General features: G+C 52.8%; 2 protein-coding genes across 16 annotated transcripts; one reads left to right on the top strand and one right to left on the bottom strand.

The window, feature by feature from the left end:
• Positions 1–1,539: 1,539 nt before the first annotated feature.
• CYB561A3 (cytochrome b561 family member A3) lies at positions 1,540–10,933 on the bottom strand. 14 transcript variants are annotated; one of them, XM_060606864.3, is made up of 10 exons: positions 10,524–10,685; positions 10,296–10,373; positions 9,437–9,580; positions 8,771–8,862; positions 7,527–7,634; positions 6,238–6,436; positions 4,875–5,083; positions 4,127–4,281; positions 3,235–3,391; positions 1,540–2,590 (listed from the first exon to the last, which is right to left on the bottom strand). In XM_060606864.3, the coding sequence occupies exons 6-10, from the start codon at positions 6,419–6,421 to the stop codon at positions 2,567–2,569; spliced, it is 729 nt and encodes a 242-aa protein (XP_060462847.1). In that variant the 5' UTR covers positions 6,422–6,436; positions 7,527–7,634; positions 8,771–8,862; positions 9,437–9,580; positions 10,296–10,373; positions 10,524–10,685; the 3' UTR covers positions 1,540–2,566. The 14 variants fall into 14 exon arrangements, with proteins under 14 accessions (XP_060462847.1, XP_060462843.1, XP_060462850.1 ...); XM_060606860.3 differs by lacking the exons at positions 9,437–9,580; positions 10,524–10,685 and adding an exon at positions 10,824–10,933 and having other exon boundaries at positions 10,179–10,373; XM_060606867.3 differs by lacking the exons at positions 9,437–9,580; positions 10,524–10,685 and adding an exon at positions 10,824–10,933.
• A 92-nt stretch (positions 10,934–11,025) lies between these two features.
• On the top strand, positions 11,026–17,042 carry TMEM138 (transmembrane protein 138). Of its 2 annotated transcripts, none has more exons than XM_060606875.3 (5): positions 11,026–11,140; positions 13,392–13,658; positions 14,756–14,927; positions 16,090–16,165; positions 16,438–17,042. In XM_060606875.3, exons 2-5 carry the CDS (start codon positions 13,531–13,533, stop codon positions 16,548–16,550), a joined length of 489 nt encoding a protein of 162 aa, XP_060462858.1. In that variant the 5' UTR covers positions 11,026–11,140; positions 13,392–13,530; the 3' UTR covers positions 16,551–17,042. The 2 variants fall into 2 exon arrangements, with proteins under 2 accessions (XP_060462858.1, XP_078289678.1); XM_078433552.1 differs by lacking the exon at positions 11,026–11,140 and adding an exon at positions 11,152–11,238.
• Positions 17,043–19,106: the final 2,064 nt, after the last annotated feature.

Here is a 19,106-nt window from a genome sequence, read left to right as displayed (position 1 = left end):
GATGATCACGACCCATACCCTTCTACGTGACACCCAAAGGTAGGGTCTACGCAGCTGGGCTGGCTCCACTGGGATCCCATTCCCGTTCTCCCTCCAGTACACACACCACACCTCCTAGGCGTGCTTTTCTCAGCACTACGATAACCTTCAGGAATCCAGTGGGCAAACAGGACACCAGAAGAAATCACCGTATTTTATATGTAATTTTTTTTGAAATCACCATATTCTAAAGCTCAGTGGTAGGACAGAAGCTGCACCCAAGCCAAACCCCAGGTCCCTAGGGCAATCGCGGATAGCACCTGGGCAAGCAGGAGGGGCTGCTGCGTCCGGTGCACGGTAGAGACGATACGCACACCTGGCCCGTGCTCGGTGCAGGGGAGCAGTTAAAGGCACTGGTGTGGACTCAGACACAACTAAATCCCGATTTGGCTTCAAACCGGCTACATAAACTCAGGCCCACTATTTAGCCTCTTGGGATCTGTAAAATCAGAACAGTACCCGTCTCACAGGGACAAGGACAGGGACTGACATGAACTGAAGGCAAAGCCCCCAGCACAGCCCAGGTGCTCACTCGCTGAGTTCCTGTTATCACTAGTGTCTGCACCCGACTCCTGCCGGGTCATCTGATCCACCAGCGGGAGGTATCTACACCTCGTCACAGAGGGAAGGGGGCCCTCCGTCACTTTACCCAAAGTTGGCCGCAGGCTCCCTCAGTCCCTGGGCTTCTCTATTCAGGGTCCCCTGTCCATCATGAGCCTGCACCTCGGGTCCCTCGTCACTAGGTATGGTTTTCAGTGCATAGGTGCGCACACCCAGCAGCTGGGAAGGAGACTGGCATAAACACCTGGCCTGTGGATCCCAACTCTACCACTTCCTGGCTGAGTGATCTCAGCTACCAGTGACCAAGTCACTACCCAGTTTCTGAGTTCCAGTTGTAAAAAGGAAACATTCCCTTCCTTGTGAGATAACCAAGTACTCAGAAGCTTTTCGTTATTAAGGACATCCAGACATACCATGAGTCACATACCATTCCAGGAGGGCAGCCTGGAGATCTCTGGCGCCTTTTGGTGTGTTTCTCCCCAGTCTGAAGGTCACAACTGTCCCGAGGCTTTCACAAGTTTCCCAGAGCTCAATTAACCATAATGTGATCACAGTAGAGAAGGCTTTGATTCTTTAAAACACGATTAAAGGAAACCAAGCTGCGTGAACAAGTTACAGCTCCACCCATACGGAAAGAGGGGGCGCGGGGCACGTGACTGAGGTGCCTGGAAGTCATCCCAGTGGCTTCAAAGGCTCCATCCCCTCAGGAAGTCCAGTCACAGTCCTGCCGACATCGGGCCACACGGGGTTGGGGTGGACGGTCCGCCTCCTCACCACCTGCCAGGGGTAAGTGCACTGGTGCTGCTGGTCACTGAGCACGGCAATATGGAGCTGGGTCCCAGCAGGGCTCATTTGGAGAGGGCGGGAAAAGCCACGGCCCCATCACTTCAGAGAGGAGCAGATTCCCCCGTCCCATCCCCCACTACTCCCCCCTGCCCCCCCGCAGCTCGCCCTCAGGCGTAACAGGAGACTGGGTTTGGCCAAGCAAGTAGCCACTGGGGGCAAATGAGGCACTCCGGTACTCAGCAGGGAGCACCTTGGAAAGCCGCCCACGGGACACAATGCACCACAACTTTGGCTTGTTGCATGGGGAGCTAGAGAGTGAAAATCAGCTGGGCAGGGGCTCTGCCAAGAGAGCGAGGCTGAGCCTGCCCAGGGCCAGGTGGGGAGGCCCTGATCCAGGCAGGGGCATCCCTTGTGGGGCAGCCGGGGACACGCGGTTCTTGGGAGAGCAGGTCATCAGGGTTCCTTGGGCTGCCCGACATTGACAGGCACGTAAGTCACGGGGAAAGGCCAGGATCTAGGCCAGGGCTGTGGCAGCAGCGAGAGGTGGAGGCACGTGGTCACAGTGCAGGCGGACGAGGAATGCAGCGACACGAAACAGAACAGCAAAGAGCAGTCAGCTCCTCAGCTTCTCTGCGGAAGCCCCTCTGCTGCCCTTCTCCTCCTTCCATCACCTTCCACCTTCTCCATTCCAGCCTCACGTCTGGGCGGGCTGGATGGAGGGCACGGCCGATGCTGGCCGCCTGACGGTCAGGGCGGCCCAAATATAACGCACGCCTTCCAGGGAAAGCTGCCGGACACCGTTACCTCCCTCACTTTCCACGTACAGGTTGCACCTGCGTCCTGGCTTATCTGAGCTGGAGAGAGTCTCTACCAGATCCTTAGGGGCCGAGAGGGGAAATCAGCTTGACTTCACACAGGGAGCAGGGAGCACACAGCGTGAGCAGCTGGGGCGGCGTGTGCGGAGAACCCGAGAAGTCGATGCCAGGAAGGGGTAGAGAAGCCACCAAGCAGAGCAGGTGGGCAGGAGATCGGTGGGGAGAGCAGGCCCCACGTGGAGGCCAGAAGAGGTTCGGGCCCAGAGCGCAAAGCTGGTCTGTTGCCGAAACCAGAGAGGAGGCCCTGGCAGAGAAGAGCTTCTGGGGGGAAACACCTCCACCTGCTCGTGGGTGCCCTTCCCGCTTCACTCCCCGTCACACAACAGGGGCTGGAAAGACAGAGAGAGGCACAGGCGTTAATGGCAGGACACCACAACTGCCCCTGACTGGCAGGAGTCGCACCTGGCCCGAGCTGTTCAGACAGACCCCCGACCCGCAGGGCGGTCCCCGCCCAAGCCACCACATCTCTCAGGGAAGCCCCAAAGTCCCTCAGTCCGATGCACCCCCCCGTCTCACCACATCCCTCAGGGGGAAACCTACCCACACACGGAACCCACCCCGAACCCGTCAGCCAGCACCTGCTGGATAAGCTCCGCCCCCAAGACCAGCCCCAAAGCTGGGAGAATGGGAATTCCGACACCCTCTCGTCATGCTCAAGCCCTTCCTTGGAGGACAGAAGGCCACACTTTCCCCTCATGAAGCCACAGGAATTTGGAGAAGGGCATAACCGTCTGTCCTCTCCCAAGGGACAGGCCCCGGGAGCCTCTGAGCAGCTCCATTTGCCACCATGGCTGGGATGAGCCGCTTTGCCACAGTGCCCCCCCATCAGCCAACCTAACCCCACCATCAGTCGACCCGGTTTCCCACCATGTTACTGAGCGGGCTTCCCGGCAAGGCCCGAACCCTTCCTGGGTGGCCCTTCTCTAGGCCTGGCCCTACCCCAACCTGGAATGAAAGACCCAAGACCCCGTACCTGTCCTTCGCTCAGGATCCCTGGCTCTGGGCGTTTCCAAGACGAAACCAGGAGGATATAGAGCACCAGTACCCCAAAGACCACGACCAGCATCCCGGTGCTGTTGGCAAAGACAGCTTCACTGGGCAGACTGGAGTATGGCTGGGTGTTGTTGTTCCTGAAGATGACAAAACACCGTGGGCCCTCGAGAGACTTTCGCCACCTGTTTTGGCCCAGTGATAGACCCAATACCCTTAACGGATGGTGAGAGAGAAAAGCTTCCGAGGACCATCTGTGACCTGGAATGTTAACATAGTTTCTGGTCCCTGCCACCACCACAAGTATCTGCAGGATGCTTCTCACCTATGAGGAGACTAAAGCTCAAAAATATGAGCTTGCCCACAGTCGTACAACTAGTAAATGGCATAGCCCAGACTTAAACCCAAGTCTGACCTCATAACTTCCTTGCTTTTCACTACCCACCCCCCACGCCTTAAAATAATGGGGGATGGTAGTGGTTAGGCATGAGGTGGTCATCTTAACCCCCAGCTCTGCCACTTTCGGGCCGTGTGCCCTTAGGGAAGTTACTTAACTTCTCTGTGCCTCAGCTCCCTTATTTGTAAGCGGCAATGACAACAGTATCCATGTTGTAAAACGATCAGAGGATTAAATTTAAGGCGCTTCGAATAGCTTCTGACACACAGTAGGTACTAAGTCAACCTGATGGTAGATAAATTTTTTGCTGACCAATTTACCAATCCCAACCTAAAGATTCCATGACCTTCCAGATCAAGAACAAGCCCATCTCCAAAGGCTCCCCACCCCTGGATAGGCCCTGTGATCACAGGGTGCATCTTTGGAAGACGCTATGCCTTCCCCTCGACATTAGAGCTGGGGGCCCCATCCCACTCACAAACTGAAGAAGAGCTTCTCATTAATGCCGGAAATGACAGACGCAATGGACAGAAAGAGGATGATAGCTCCAAAGAAGACGTGGATGGGTTTAAGGAGGCTGCGCAGCCACACGGACACCCACGGCAGCAGGAAGACGACAAAGCCCAGGAACCACTGTGAACACAGGGAGGTGCCTGACTGCACCGTGCTGTTCCCGAAGGTGTAGCAGGCCATCCCGCCCACTGGGCCCCCGACCCCGCGGTGGCCTCTCGCCCTTGTTTCCCAGCTCAAACCTCCCACCAGCTCCCGCACTATGGTCGATTTCTTAGCCGAACCAGAATGTTCCACGAAATGCTTAGCTACAAGCCCAGTCTCCCGAAAGCCCAGCCACCCTTGTGATGTCTCTGCTGCCTTCCAGTCCTGCCCCATAAAACTCGCCTGTGCAGGGCTGACGTCAGTGTGCAGAAACCACTTCCAGAATTGCTTCCGGTTCACAGAAAGGTGGGGACGGGGAAGGTGGAAAGGACCACAGACCGCATCAGTGTGGTATGTGCTATGATAAAGCTAGGACAACGGAGGGGCAGGGGGACGGGCGTGGGAACTACCAGTCTCCTGCGGCCACTTAAGCTGCCGATTCTATGGGATGCGCCCTGCAGGGCCATCTCTGGGCAATAACTGGAGGGAGTATTTGGTGCGGACGCCAGTGAAGTCCCAACCGGAGCCCGTGGCCGCCGTCTGGGAGCGGGAACCCGAAGGAGAGGACCCACCTGGCAGGCAAAAAGGAAGACGGTGACGATGCCCAGCCAGCTGTGCAGGGAGTAGAGGCTGACGGTGTTTTCGTGGTTGTGAAACTGAAAGACGACGACCAGCCCCAGCACGGTCAGGATGAAGGCCAGCAGGTGCAGGACTGCGTGGCCAATCTTCCATGGCAGCTTGGGCCCCACCCACGACTGCGGCAGGCGGTACACCAGCGATGCTGCGGGAGAGAACGTCCCAGGGCCCGGCCTCTTCCCCTCGGCTCCCCCAGCACCTTAGGGAGAATTAACCTGACGCGGTCCCACACCGCCTCCCAACCAGAGAGGAAGGAAATGCTAGCACGTGGCCACCCACTCCCCGGCATCTCCTCTCCTCACATCGTTTCAGCCGTGAAGGGGGCAGAGGGAGACAAAACAGTGACAAAAAGGGAGAAGCGGGTTTCTTGGACCCACCGGTCTGTCATTACATAATGATGTGTACATATGTCATTACATAACAAATGCACTCAAGCACAGTTCTGCGGGTGAGAAAGCAATGTCGCTTTCGTTATTTCTTCCGCCTTCTTACAAGCGCAGTTAGTTGTCACAAACCCGGGCTCTTAATCGGGTTACACAGACCGAGGTCCACAGCCCGGCTCTGCCTCTCAGCTCTGTGGCCTCTTGTTTCTAAATCTCAGTTTCCCCATCTGTAAAATGGGGAGAGCGGCAGAGCCCATCTCGCAGGCTTCTCGTAGGAACAAAATGGGCTGAGGTATCTGAAGTGCACAGGATAAGCAGCTACGACCAATGTCATCACCGTTCCCATTTTACAGGTGGGGAAAGTGAGGCTCACTTGGGCCCAAGGCCCGGCTCTGGATGCACGGGGCAAACACGGGCCTGGCACGGGTAAGCAGCTTCCTCATGGAAGGACCCGTGTCATGAGACGCTTCAATCTCCTGCTCCCTAAAGCAGAAGTTGGCAAACTACAGCCCATGGGCCAAGTCCAGCCTGCCATGCATTTTTGTGAGTAGTTTTACTGGAACACAGTCACGGGTGTGTTTTCATGTCATCTATGGCTGCTCACGATACAAGAATAAGGATGGGTAGCTGCAACACAGATCGTAGAGCCTGCAAAGCCTGGAACGTTTACTATCTGGCCCTTTACAGAAAAAGCGTGCCAACCCCTGCCCCAGAGTGTCCGTGAAGCTCTGCTTCTCAGGTGGCCCCCCTCCTCACTACTACCTTCCTGTAAATGACACCGGGGGCCACAGACAGCCCGGCCTCCCCCACTCTCGTAGCCGCAAACCCAGCAGTGACAAAGGCCAGCTGTGGAGAGGGAGAGCTCTGCCCCGGCCGGGTCTGGGTCACAGCACGTCTCCCAGGGCCTCGTACTCACCAGCACTGTAGACCACCACTGAGCCAGCGACCATGAACACGGGGTGATAGTTGAACATGAGGCTGGTACCATCCCAGGCAAAGCCACCATGCCACAGCTGCATCCAGTAGACGGTGAGGATGACGCACATCAGGCCCAGCAGCGACAGTGCATAGAAGGACAAGTAGAACCACCCGACAGCCATTCTGACCAGGCGCTCCTGGAAGCAGCAGAGGTCACACGTTCCCGCCGGCTCTGCTGGCTGGAGCGCACCCCACACGCCAGCTAAAGGAGGGAACACTGAGCTCGCTCTTGCCCAAGGGGTGGGTGCTTTTCACTTCAGATCTCCTGCCACCAGCCCGGGCACTGCCCCGTGAGGCCCGATCTCTGGTTATGGACAGTGAGGCTGGCCCCACCCCAGCACCCAAAGGTACACAGTACGGCCAGCTTGGGCCTGCGGCCGGCTCTGGAGAGGGCCCTCCTCTGCCGGGGCCGGACGTCAAGGCTCTGGGCCCAAAGCCCTGCGATTAGTCTCCCTTCACAGGGCCAAAAGGTAAAGAATCCACCCCACCCTTTTCCCACGGAAAATTAGGGATAGGAATCAAAATCCAGGCTAGAGTCATAGAAACGCCTCAGCCCTCAGTTCTAACAGAAGGAGGCAAAACCATAATCTGCAATGAGCAAACACACCATCATTAGGAAGAAGGAAGAGAGGAAGTCCTATGATCTCCCACTTCTACAAAAAAGTTCTTCCCCAGACGGTGAACTCCATGGGGCTAAACCTCCCACTGAGGAAGTAAGATCAGGCTGTTGCTCTAGAACCCCCCACACTCCACACTTGCAATTGGACAACAGCCCTCAGGTGTCCCCAGGCCTGACACTTCTGCTTTCTCTTCCTCCGTGGAAAGTTCAGAGGAGAAAGGAGGAAGCAAGAACTCATGGTCTAGAAAGCAAGAGTTTATTTTTAGCTTTCCCTGTGTACCTGATAAACTCAGAAACCAAGTCTGGTTTCAGACAAATGCCTCGGGCCCTAAGCAGTTGCACTTTAACACCAGGCAGGTGGGCGTGAGGTTTGGCGGGCAAACACACAAAGCCACAGGGCCGTCTCGGCTTTTCCGCTAACTACACGTGTAGGCAGCACGGGCCCAGCTCTCAAGGCGGTCACCCTGTCCCGCGGACTCACACCGAGAAGGGGACACTGCGGCAGGCTGCAGTTCAGATCCCTTAATCTGAGGCCGCTAACAGAGAGGAAAGGAAGTCCCTGAAACCGGCCAGAACTCCCAAGGAGGTAACACACTGGATTCCCTCACCTTTGGAATTAGTGGTAGGCTGACAGAGTGCGGGCCTAGGCTCCGATCCTTATGAAATGAGGCATCTGGAGGAAATCACTTAGCATGTGTAGGACTCAGTCTTCTCATCTGAAAAAAAGGCATGGTAACAAGAATAGAACTTACTGAGTAGAACCCGTGAACACAGGATCCCATTTGCTCCTCTTGACAACCCTGTGAGAGGTCCTCAACCCCACTTTACAGAGGAGGAAACCAAGGGTCAGAAAGATTTGGGGCACCTGAGCGGTTCGGTCGGTTAGGCATCTGACTCGATTTCGGCTCAGGTCATGATCTCACGGTTTTGTGAGTTCAGGCCCCACGTGGGGCCCTGTGCCGACAGTGTGGAGCCTGCTTGGGATTCACCCAGTCTCTCTGCCCCTCCCCTGCTCGTGCTGTCTTAGTCTCTCTCAATATAAATAAATAAAACTTAAAAAAAAAAACAACTTAAAAAAAAAAAAAAGAAAGATTAAATACCAGCATTAGGACCCAGTAAAGGGGTAGGAAGTTTCAAATCCTTGTCCGTTTGGCTTCAAGTCCCCTGTTTTTTCACCTTGACCATAGGTTGTCAGAAGGTCAAGTGAGGGGCGCCTGGGTGGCTCAGTTGGTTAAGCGTCCAACTTCGGCTCAGGTCATGATCTCACAGTTTGTGAGTTCGAGCCCCGCGTCAGGCTCTGTGCTGACAGCACGGAGCCTGGAGCCTGTTTCGGATTCTGGGTCTCCCTCTCTCTCTCTGCCCCTCCCCTGCTTGTGCCTTCTCTCTCAAAAATAAATAAACATTAAAAAAAAAAAAAAAGTTTTTTTTAAAAAAAAGGTCAAGTGAGAAAATGTCCGTTAAGGACGCTGTGAGAGCTAAATATTCTGCTTTTCTCGATGTTGTCACAGCAGTTCATCCTAGCTACCAACGAAAGCCTGAAGCTCGTGGTCCCCGTGGCTGCCCAGGCCTCTCAGTGGCCCCAACGGCATGTCACGCCAGTTCTCTCCATGACAGGTGTCCACCTAATCAGCAAAAGACACTGAGCTCTCACAATGTGATCCAAGTTAGCAGTCACCACACTGAGAAAGTTAGATCCGAGGGCTGGGGGAAAACCAAGCTTCCATAAGGCTAGAAGGAGAAAATAATGTCTTCCTAGAAGCTTCCTGACTCAACTCCTGAGCTCAGAGATTTGCTGCCCAGCCTCTGAGGCGTCCCCTTAGTCCCCGTAAGAGCAGAGGAAGTTTCGGGTCACCAGATGTTCAGTCACCCCCCAGTGAAGTCAGCATGAAGCACTTGGTCAGCAGGCTCCATCCGTCAGACAGTATCTCTCATGACTTTCTTTTCCTTTGGAGGAGAAAAAAAACAAAAGTAAATATAATCCAAAAGAGACTGTCTCCACCCTCCCGGATTACTGCTCCGGGACAGACTTAGAATATTCAACGGGGACACTTTGCTGAACGAGGGCCGCAATATTACACTGCTCACAGGACACAGAAGAGCCCTTCCTCTGCCCGAGTGTGCAAAAACAGAGAAAAAAAGAATACAGTGAAAACTGCAACCCAAACGCTGAGAACAGTCTTTCATTTATTCCAAGAAAGTAAGTTTGTGCTATGATTTCAGGGTGTGCTCACCATTGTTTGGTCTCTGATTCTGCCCATTCCAAAGCAGAAATCCCCATACGCTTCTACAAAGGCCCAGAATGGTAAATACCTTAGGCTTTGTAGGCCGGACAGTCTCTGTCACAACTATGCCATCGACTCTTCTGATGTAGTGCAAAAGCAGGCACAGACACCTTCACAAATCAACACGGCTACGTTCCCCCAAAAACTTTATTTGCGGGCAAATTTCAGGTTCATGTCGTCTTTACATACCACAAATATCCTTTTCGTTTCTGTTACTTATCTAAAAATGGAAAAACCTTGGAGAGCCGGAGTGGCTCAGTTGGTTAAGCGTCCTGACTCTTGATTTCAGCTCAGGTCATGATCTCACAGTTGCGTGAGCTCGGGCTCCACGTCCAGCTCTGCGCTGACAGCACAGAGTCTGCTTGGGACTCTCTCTCTCTCTCTCTCTCAAAATAAATAAACATTTTTAATAAAAAAAAAAATGCAGGTGTGCCAGATTTGGCCTGGAAGTTACAAGTGTTGTCAACTGTGATCTAAGAAATATACTCCCCAACCTAATACTTTCCTCGGTCCCTTGACAAAAAGGATTCTCCCTGGCTGCATCAGGCCCTGGCGTAGGAAATGGGTAAGTTTCCATTCAGCTCTTAATTTTAGGAAAAGGCTCTATTCCAAGCTCTTATAATATTACTTTTATAATTTAGAACTACAAGCAGATGAAGGAATAGAAAGTCAATTTGTTGTTCCTGCTTCCAGATGAATGGTGGGGGATTTAGGAATCCTGAGAATCAGACTTCGGGTTCAAGTCCTAAACGCTTCTCTGACAGATCAAAATCACCGGGACCCAAAGAAAGAAAGCGACTTGGCCACGGTGAGTGGCAGAGCTGGTACAGGAACCCAGGTTCACTTCCCCTCAGCTCCAAGAACGCCTCACTTCCAAACGTAGCTTCTGTAAAATCAGGGCTCAGGAGTGAGGACCCCTGAACTCCAGCCAGGAGGTAGGTAAGCAAGGTGCTCCTTAGCACCACAGTGATTACAGACCCGCCCTTCCGGACTGCTCCCGTTTGGCTCCGGTGTCGGGAGAACCGCTCCAGGAATCCGGAGCCCGATCCCTGACTCTTCTGCGGGGACGGAGGGCGGCTGTCGGTCCTAGCTAACCTTCGGTGAAAACTACGGCGAGGAGCTCCGCCTGCTGACTGCGACTTCCGAAGAGCTTTCGTGCCTGTGCAACCACACCTGTAGAAGGAAGGACACGGACAGCGGTGTCCATTTCCTACAAAAGAAAGCTGAGCCCGAGCGAGGGGTAGCGACAGCACGAAGGGAAATAGCAGCGGAGCCAGCACTCGAACCCAGGTCCGTGAACTCCCCACCCGAGCTCTTTCTCACCCCCGAACCCCAGAGGGTCGCAGGGGTCTCTCGGACCCGCCTCTCGCCACCCGGCGCCGCGGCTACTAGGACTCCGGGAAGTTGGAATCGGGGACTTTCGGAGACGGACCCACCCGCCGGGCACCGCCACCCAGTGCCAAAAGAGCCGGGCCGCCGCCCTCTCTTACAGGCTCATAGCACTTCCGGCCGCGCGCGCGGCCGCCTGGGAAATGAAGTCTGGAGTTGTGGACTCCAACATCAGTCCTTCCGCTGGTGTTTCTTCCCTAGGGAGTACCGCCCCGGCTCCGCCCTGCCTCTCACCCCGTCCCCCATCTCGCGTTCGGGCGGACGCGAAGCCTCTCGCCTGGGGCTGGGTCTCAGCAAGGCCGCGGGACAGCGACTGGGAGGGTCAGGAGCTGGACGCGGCGACGCCGGGAAGGCACCAGAGGACCGAGCCCAGGGAAGCGGGGGCCCAAACATGGCGGCCGGGCTGGCCACAGAGCGCGGAGGGCAAGCCGAGGACCCGCGGACAGCCCGGCACGGACGGCGCCCGCGTCCGCCATCTACTTCCGGGATTTAAACCCTCTTTCCGGAAGCCAGGCCGGCGTCCCCATGACAACCGACGTTGGGTCTTCGAGGTGAGCGTGCTTGAGGAGTGGGGAAAAGGGACCAGGGTCGGAGTTTTCGTTGTCGCTGTTTGGGTTTGGGTGTTTCGCCAAGACAGCCCCGTGTTGAGGTGAATTGGGAAGGGTGAGGAAAACTGCCCTGGGGACAGAGGGAACGCGGCGCCGAGCGGTGGGACGGGCCGAAGACGGCTTCGTTATGTCGCGCATCACTGCTGCCCTAAAGCGGAGGTCATCCTTCCCGTAGATTTGGCGGTGGGCGCTTCTGGGTCCCGGTTCCTCACGACAGCTCTCCGTGGTGGCCCGTCCTAGCTTAGAGCGCGGGCTTTGGTGTCACCCCCCGTTGTGAACCCTGGCTCTGCTCACCAGCTACCTGGAGGAATGACTTGAACCCTGACCCTGTATTCTTGTCTTTAGAACGGGGGATCATTCTTAACTACCTTGCAGAGCAGTTGCGAGGACTAAAGGAAGTTATACCTGGTTGAGGTTAACGTGGTGCTGGTAGGGGGTGATAGCTATCAATATTATTTGACGAATGAGTGAAATTGCCATCATGCAGCCACTCAAGGGGGGGGGGGGGACTTCTTCACCAGGTGAGGTGGATGCGGTTCCCTAACCTCTCAGAGCCACTGTATAATATGGGGATTATATTCGTAATAACTGTCTCCTTCTCAAGATGGGTGTAGGAGTAAATAATGTAATGAATATAAAGAGTTTGTAAATTGTAAAACACTTTATAGATGTTAATTAAAACTTTTTAAATATATATTTATTTTTGAGAGCGAGAAAGCGAGAGAGGGAGACAGAGAATCCGAAGCAGACTCCAGGCTCCCAAGATGTCAGCACAGAGCCCCCACGGGGGTGGGGCTCGAACCCAGAACTGTGAGATCATGACCCGAGCTGAAGTCGGACACTCGATCGACTGAGCCATCCATGTGCCCCGATTTACAGATGTTAATTTAATTTCACTCTCTTACACTTCACAGCATTTTGAAATTTGTTTGTAGATTTCACCGGGCTGGAGGGGTCACAGGACACCTTGGGCCTTGGAATGTACCTTCCCCGGGGCCACTGTGTGGCTGCCACCTTAAACATAAAAGTTTTGCAGGAGACCACGATTTCCTCTCAGCCTTTTCTGCCCGCACCTCTTCCCACTTCTCCTGTGCCAACGTCTTTCCCACCTAGTGACATATCAGCCTGTTACATAACAGGCAGCTTTGGGCAGTAGTTAAGAGCACAGACTCTGGAATCAGGCTGCCTGATTCCGAATCCCAGCTCTGCCACTGCTACTGGCAATGTGATCTTGGACAAATAATTTTTCCTCTCTGAGCCTCAAGTGTCCTGTCTGTAAAATGGGTCACGTAATGATAGTGTGTCTTCTGCTTCATGGGGTTATTATGAAATTTAAATAATGTTAGTGCTGAGGATAGTCCCTGGCAGGGATGCCTGGCTGGCCCAGTTGGTGGAGCAGGTGACTCTTGATATTGGGGTCATGAGTTTGAGGCCCTCCCCCCCCCCCCCCCAACAAAAAAGTCCCTGGCAGGGGCGCCTGGGTGGCTCAGTCGGTTAGGCGTCCGACTTCCGCTCAGGTCATGATCTCGCGGTCTGTGAGTTCAAGCCCCGCATCGGGCTCTGTGCTGACCGCTCAGAGCCTGGAGCCTGTTTCGGATTCTGTGTCTCCCTCTCTCTGACCCTCCCCTGTTCATGCTCTGTCTCTCTCTGTCTCAAAAATAAATAAATGTTAAAAAAAAAAAATTTTTTTTTAAAAAGTCCCTGGCATATTGTGATATATAAAGGTTTGCCGCTTCTATTAGTATTAGAATTAATACTTATGGCAAGACAGTCACTCTTTGTAGTACTCCTGGATTCCTTTGAACTCAAAAGTAGTTAGAAAGAGTTCTGCGTTGGGGCGCCTGGCTGGCTCAGTCGGAGGAGCATGTGACTCTTGGTTTCAGAGCTGTGAATTCAAGCCCCATGTTGGGTGTAGAGATTACTTACAGCAATCCAGTAAATTAAAATGAAGAAAGGAAAGGAAGGAAGGAAAAAATGAGCTCTGCACTTAGAAGCTTCCAGGAATGGAGAAAGTTGGAGGGTGAGAGTCCCTAGAAGGAGGGACTAGTGGATTTTTTGGTGGCGGTAGTGGTTTGGGTCATTGGTGTGTCCCAAGCACATAGAATGCTGCCTGGGACGTAGTAGGTCCTCAGTGAATATTGTATTAATGACTTTCTAACGACCTTTTTGTTTTGTTTTGTTTTGTCCTCAACAGGCCCTTGTCTTAGAGCAAGGGGAACAGCTCTGATTCTGAGGAACTAGTGCTTCTCCCTCAGTGCTGGGGAGAAAGCCAGGAGCAGTTTTCTGGGTAACTGTGGAATGAGCCCCGCTGGGCCCACCAAAGCAGCAGCAGGATGCTCCAGACCAGTAACTACAGCCTGGTGCTCTCCCTGCAGTTCCTGCTGCTGTCCTATGACCTCTTCGTCAATTCCTTCTCAGAGCTACTCCGAATGGCTCCTGTCGTCCAGTTGGTGCTCTTCATGTGAGTTCAGGGGGTGGGACTGGACAGCTGAACCCAAGCAGTTAGAAGGCCCCGACGATTATGATTTAGCGTTTTAAAGTAGCTGATGGAAAAACCTCAGGGAAAATCAAATTTCACCCATGTTGGGTACTCCATGGTACGGAGACATGTCAGAGGTCCTTCATTTCTATACTTCTAGCAGGGGCCCGGGATACAGGGAGCAGTCAGAGGGTCAGACTGCTCACCGTGTCATTTTCTTCCTCTGTGAGTAGAAATCTTGGCTTACACTGCCATGAAAGTGGGTTGCAAAATGGCAGGTTAAAAGGGTACTCATATCAGTTCTCTATATGGTATGGAAGCGGTTGGCATTTTTCCCGCACAAAGAGACTCCATGAGGCAAGTTCTTGACAGAAGACTAGTTTTCGGCACCGTCTTCCTTCGGCACTGTCGCATGAATACGTGTGATGGGTATTCATTGGCCTGCCGGACCGTGTTCTAGTTGCAGTGGCAAACCTGATAATTTCCTGCTCTCACATGGCTTCCATTCTAGAAGCCCCCATTGACCCCTCCCATTGAGAGGGACAATGAACCCATTTTTTTCAAGATAATTTTATAGGGTAATAAATGTTTACAATGGATGTAAAGTAGGTGGGGGTGGGGAGGGGAGGGCGACCCTAGGCGTAGGGTTAAAGAAGAGTCTTTCTGAAGAGGGGACACTTGAACTGAGACCTGAATGCCACTAAGGCACCGTCTGTGCAAAGATCGGGGGAAAGGTGTTGCCGTCTTGCTAGATGAAAATGTTTGACAGGACCAGGTTATGCGACAGGCGGGGCCAGCTTTGGACAGAGAGAAGAAACCGTCTTCTCACCAGCGTCTAGAAGTTAAGAGTGTCAGAGCAGGAAAGCCTTGGTCTATGGACTGCAGCCCAAGTGATGGGGCCAGCCCGTAGTTTTAGTCTCGTGTCACTTGGGACCCAAAGTCCATGCTATCTCTGGGGAGTTTCCGGAGGTCTAGATCACAGGGAAGGCCAGACTTCATAGTGTCCGTTAGGACCCAGGGCCAGCTCTTGGGTCGTCCCACAGACCTCCATTTGGCTATGCTTTGTTTTATGTTTGCAGCATCCAGGATATCGCAATCCTTTTCAACATCATCATCATTTTCCTCATGTTCTTCAACACCTTCGTCTTCCAGGCTGGCTTGGTCAACCTCCTATTCCATAAGTTCAAAGGGACCATCATCCTCACAGCTGTGTACTTCGCCCTCAGCATTTCCCTTCACGTCTGGGTCATGGTAAGAGCGGAGCTCTGAATTCCTGAACCCTTAAGGGACTAGGAGTAGCTTTTTCTCGAGGAAGCCACGAGGAAGCCAGCATCATTCTTTTACATCTCGAAGAATCCTTGATGGGAAACCGGTGAAATGAGTGTGGTCCCGCCTGGGGTTGGGCATGTGAGAGCTCCATGAGGCACCTCTGCCCAACCTTTTGTGTTAAAGAACTGCCTTATCCAAGAGTCAGGGGCCATTTCTGGAATATTCAGTTCATCTTTGCCCCAAACAGTCCAGCCAGAGCTAAAACAGGAAGTGGAATCCGTTTTATCATTAGCTATTTGGGCAGGTGGGTGTTGAGACAGGGAATTCTTAGGCATTCGTGTCCTATGGGAAATGGCCAGGCCAAGAGTGCCCCTTGCCCTTTAGTGCTTCGTGCCCTCTGCTCTGTCCCCGTCACTTATACTGGAAGAACCCTTCTCCAATGTACCTCAGAGCAAACGCCAGGTTTCGTGGTTCCAGATTTCTCCTGCTTCACGAATGGTTCTGTCTGTTTGGGTCTGGCCTGTGTTTCTCACGTACTCATTTTGATGGAACACAGTAAAACCTCAGGGTTCTCGTCGTTCCTATACTAACGCCACCTTCTTAGACTGAGCCGTCTGTTAAGTTGCCCTTGTTATTCCAGGGAGACAAGTAGAGCTCACAGGAAAGAAAGAGCAGTGCCAAAGTCCCTAGGTGCTTCCTGAAGAAGATTGTCTCTGCTCTCGCTCCTGGGGCCAAAATAGGTCCTGGCTTTGTACTGTAAAGCTGTTAATCTGATTAAACCTTGAGAGCACTAAGCGTTTATCTGACAGGAACCGAGCCTGAGATCTTCAAGGCAAGACAGTGACCACACCGAACTCCTTCCTGAGATAATGTATAGCACTTCTCCTTGGAAAAGGCTGTGGAATGGAAGGAAATAAATAGCTTAGTTCAAACTTCCTCCTTCAGGGTTAAAAGGATATTTCCTTTGCAGCAGAAAAGGGAGTTTGAAGCTCCTTTGAGAAACACTACTTGGGGTTGTGCGAAGAAAGGAGGGGGAGATTAGCCTGATTTAAAACCACGTGGCATGTCTGCAGCTAACCAAGGTGGAGATGCTAGGGCCTCATCTGGTGGCTAAGCTTTCCCTGTCTCCTCATGTCTCCTGCAGAACTTACGCTGGAAAAATTCCAACCGCTTTGTCTGGACAGACGGACTTCAAACGCTGTTTGTATTCCAGAGATTAGGTAAGGACCAGAGCAACCTCAGGCCTCACTTTGGTGCCACCATTGGCTCAGGCTACTAAGGGCCTTGATCCTGCCTTCCCCGTCCATCACGGCCAGTATGGGATGAGTGGATCAGCCGTGGCAAGAACAGGAGAGATTATGGCCCACTGCCCTCGCTGGGAGTCACTGGGAGATCCTGAGGCAGGGTGCCCCTCCGCCTTGGTAGGTTTTGTTCTTAGCCTGAAACGAATACTCAGGAGCGTCCCTGAAGCTTCTTCTCTACTTATCCACAGCGGCAGTGTTATACTGTTACTTCTACAAACGGACAGCCGTGAGACTGGGCGATCCTCGCTTCTACCAGGACTCGTTATGGCTGCGCAGGGAGTTCACACAAGTCCGGAGGTGACCGCTTCTCGTCACACTGATGGAGGCCTTTCCTTCCTGACAGATGCTACACTTGTGGTCCTGTGGGGTGGGGGTTGGCCCTGTGCACAGGAAGCAGCTTGACTTTCCTAGGACAGGCTCAGGCCACTTGTGTTCTGCAGTCAAGAAGGAAGACCTTCCCTCTTGCAAGTTAAAGTGTTTCCCAATACAGATTTCAGTACACACCCCTCCCCGGCCTCCTACCTCAGGTCCCTTTTCCTTTTCTGCCCTCTACTCCTCTTCCTCACGGAAGGCGGTGAGGCTTTATCCTTGGCGAGCTATCACTTAGCCTGGTCCAGGAGGGGCTCCTGGCACCTACCTTCTTTGCACCAAACACTAATTAATGACTGAAGGATGCAAAGAGTGTCATTTCTGAGCTCCTGACTGATAACACCATAGACATGTAGATTTTATACCCAAGGCGCTTTTTTTACATTTTATAAATAGGAAATAAATTGAATTCTTTTTCCAGAAATGGTGGAGTCTGTCTAGCTACATCTCTTCGCAGATAAGAGGCGTGTCAAGTCCTAACCTAGCGTCTTCTTGAGCCACAGAACAAATACAGATATTGATTGAGTGCCATTATGAGTATAAGCTATTTTTATAGGAATTCGGGATGTAATGTGACGCCCCACCCCGACCCTTGGAGTTCCAAACTTCTGTGCTTTATCCAGAGTCTCCCTGCCATTAGGACCCTAAACTGCCCTCAGAAGACTAAAAATGTTCCTTAGCCTGCTTTGGCAAAAGAAAATTTTAAAGTGCATGTGCCCGTAGTATCCGTTTTCTGTTGTCAGAATAGTGTTTAACACTACCACGAAACTTCACTGGTGCGTAACAACGAACAGTTACGTGGCTCTGGAGTCTCGGGGTTCAGCTGGTCGGGCTGGTTCAGGTGATATCTGCCGGGCTTGCTCATGTGTCTGTGGTCAGCTGTGGGTCAGCCAGGCGGCTGTGATGATCTTGGGATTTGGGGCTCTTGGCTAACCTGGGCCGGCCTCAGCTGGAATGACTGGGCTGTTCTGGTTCTCATGACTCATCCTTCAGAAGACTAGCCTGGGTCTCTTCACATGACAGCGGCCGAGGAGCAGAAGAATGAGCCCCATTGTGTAATCTTCCTTCAGCCCTCTGCTTTCATCGTGTCCCTTAGACCCCCATTGGTCAAAGCAAGTCATATGACTGAGCCCGGGGTCCAAGTGGGAAAGCACTACAAAGCTTCCTGGGAAGAGGCACGGATACAGGGAGGGCCGCTAATTCAGTCTACCCCACCGGCAAGTTGCTCTATGGAACTCATTGTTCAGAGGTACTTTAGCACGGAGGTTGGCAACCTTTTTCTGTGAGGCACCAGATAGTAGTTATTTTAGATTTCAAGGGCCACAAATCTGGTCTCTGTTGCAGCCATAAGCACACCTTCCTTTACAGTACTTCACAGGTGCTGTGGTGTTTCGTATAAATACGAGGTTCGTGGCAACCCCGTGTCGAGCCAGTCTTTTGGCGCCATTTTTTCCAACAGCATTTGCTCACTTCATGTCTCTGGGTCAATTTTGGTCATTCTCAAAATATTCCAAGCTCTTGCGTTGTTAATGTATTTGCTGTGGTGCTGTGTGCTCAGTGATCTTGTTGTACTATTGTAATCGTTGGGGGCACCGCGGGCCGCGCCCATGGTAGACAGCAAATATAGGCCATAAGTGTGCGGCATGTCGTGACCACTCCACCGACTGGCTGTCCCCATCTCCCTCCCTCTCCTCGGGCCTCCCTGTTCCCTGAGACACAACATTATTATTGGAGTTAGGCCACCAAATAAGCCTAAATGGCTTCTGAGTGTTCGAGTGAAAGGTAGAGGTGCACATCTGTCACTGAAAATCCAAAGCCAGCGTGACTGAGCTCAGTGAGGAAGGTGGGCTTCAAAAGCCAAGATGGGCCGAAAGCTAGGCCTCTTCAGCCGAGCGGTGAGCCAAGTTGTGAATGCGAAGGGAAGTTCCTAAAGGAAATGAAAAGCGCCACTCTGGCGTTCATACACACGAAGCAAAGCCACCTAGTTGCTGGCTCCCAGAGAGTCTGAGCGGTCTGGAGAGAAGACCAAACCAGCCTCGACAGTCCTGTAAGCCGGCGCCTAACCTGCAGCAAGGCCTGAACGCTCCTTAATTCTGTGAGGGCTGAGAGAGGTGAGGAGGCTTCAGAAGGAAAGTCCGAAACTAGTGGAGGTGGGTTCAGGAGGTTTAAGCAAAACGATTACAACTCACTGGAAGCTCGAGTGACGGTTCGCAATTTTTAGCAATTATTTTTTAATTAAGGTATATGCGTAGTTTTTTTAGACATGATGCTAGTTAACACTGGCTTGACCGCAGTGTAGTGTGAGCACAACTTAGATATACACCAGGAAACCAAAGCATTCACTGAACTTGCTCTATTGTGATGTTTTTCTTGTGGCGGTCTGGAACATCCTGAGGGCCGCCTGTGCGCAACCTCAGCGTCGTAGCGTGAGAGCAGCATGGTGATAGGTCAACGAGTGCCTGTGGCTGTGTCCCCATAAAACTATGGA

This window comes from Panthera onca, chromosome D1 (genome assembly GCF_046562875.1).
Source record: "Panthera onca isolate mPanOnc1 chromosome D1, mPanOnc1 haplotype 2, whole genome shotgun sequence".
Classification (NCBI taxonomy): domain Eukaryota; kingdom Metazoa; phylum Chordata; class Mammalia; order Carnivora; family Felidae; genus Panthera; species Panthera onca.
Note: the sequence above shows the minus strand (reverse complement) of the source record. Positions and strands in the feature narration are given on the sequence as shown.

Bases quoted from the DNA above. Each gene is read 5' to 3' on its own strand.
- CYB561A3 (XM_060606860.3), bottom strand. From the start codon at position 6,421: ATGGCTGTCGGGTGGTTCTACTTGTCCTTCTATGCACTGTCGCTGCTG. The intron at 4,282-4,874 runs GTGGGTCCTCTC...CTGTGTTCACAG, and splicing joins TCTTCCTTTTTGCCTGCCAG to TGGTTCCTGGGCTTTGTCGT. The intron at 3,392-4,126 runs GTGAGTGGGATG...TGTCATCTTCAG, and splicing joins GAGAAGCTCTTCTTCAGTTT to GAACAACAACACCCAGCCAT.
- TMEM138 (XM_060606875.3), top strand. From the start codon at position 13,531: ATGCTCCAGACCAGTAACTACAGCCTGGTGCTCTCCCTGCAGTTCCTG. The intron at 13,659-14,755 runs GTGAGTTCAGGG...TTATGTTTGCAG, and splicing joins GTCCAGTTGGTGCTCTTCAT to CATCCAGGATATCGCAATCC. The intron at 16,166-16,437 runs GTAAGGACCAGA...ACTTATCCACAG, and splicing joins GTTTGTATTCCAGAGATTAG to CGGCAGTGTTATACTGTTAC.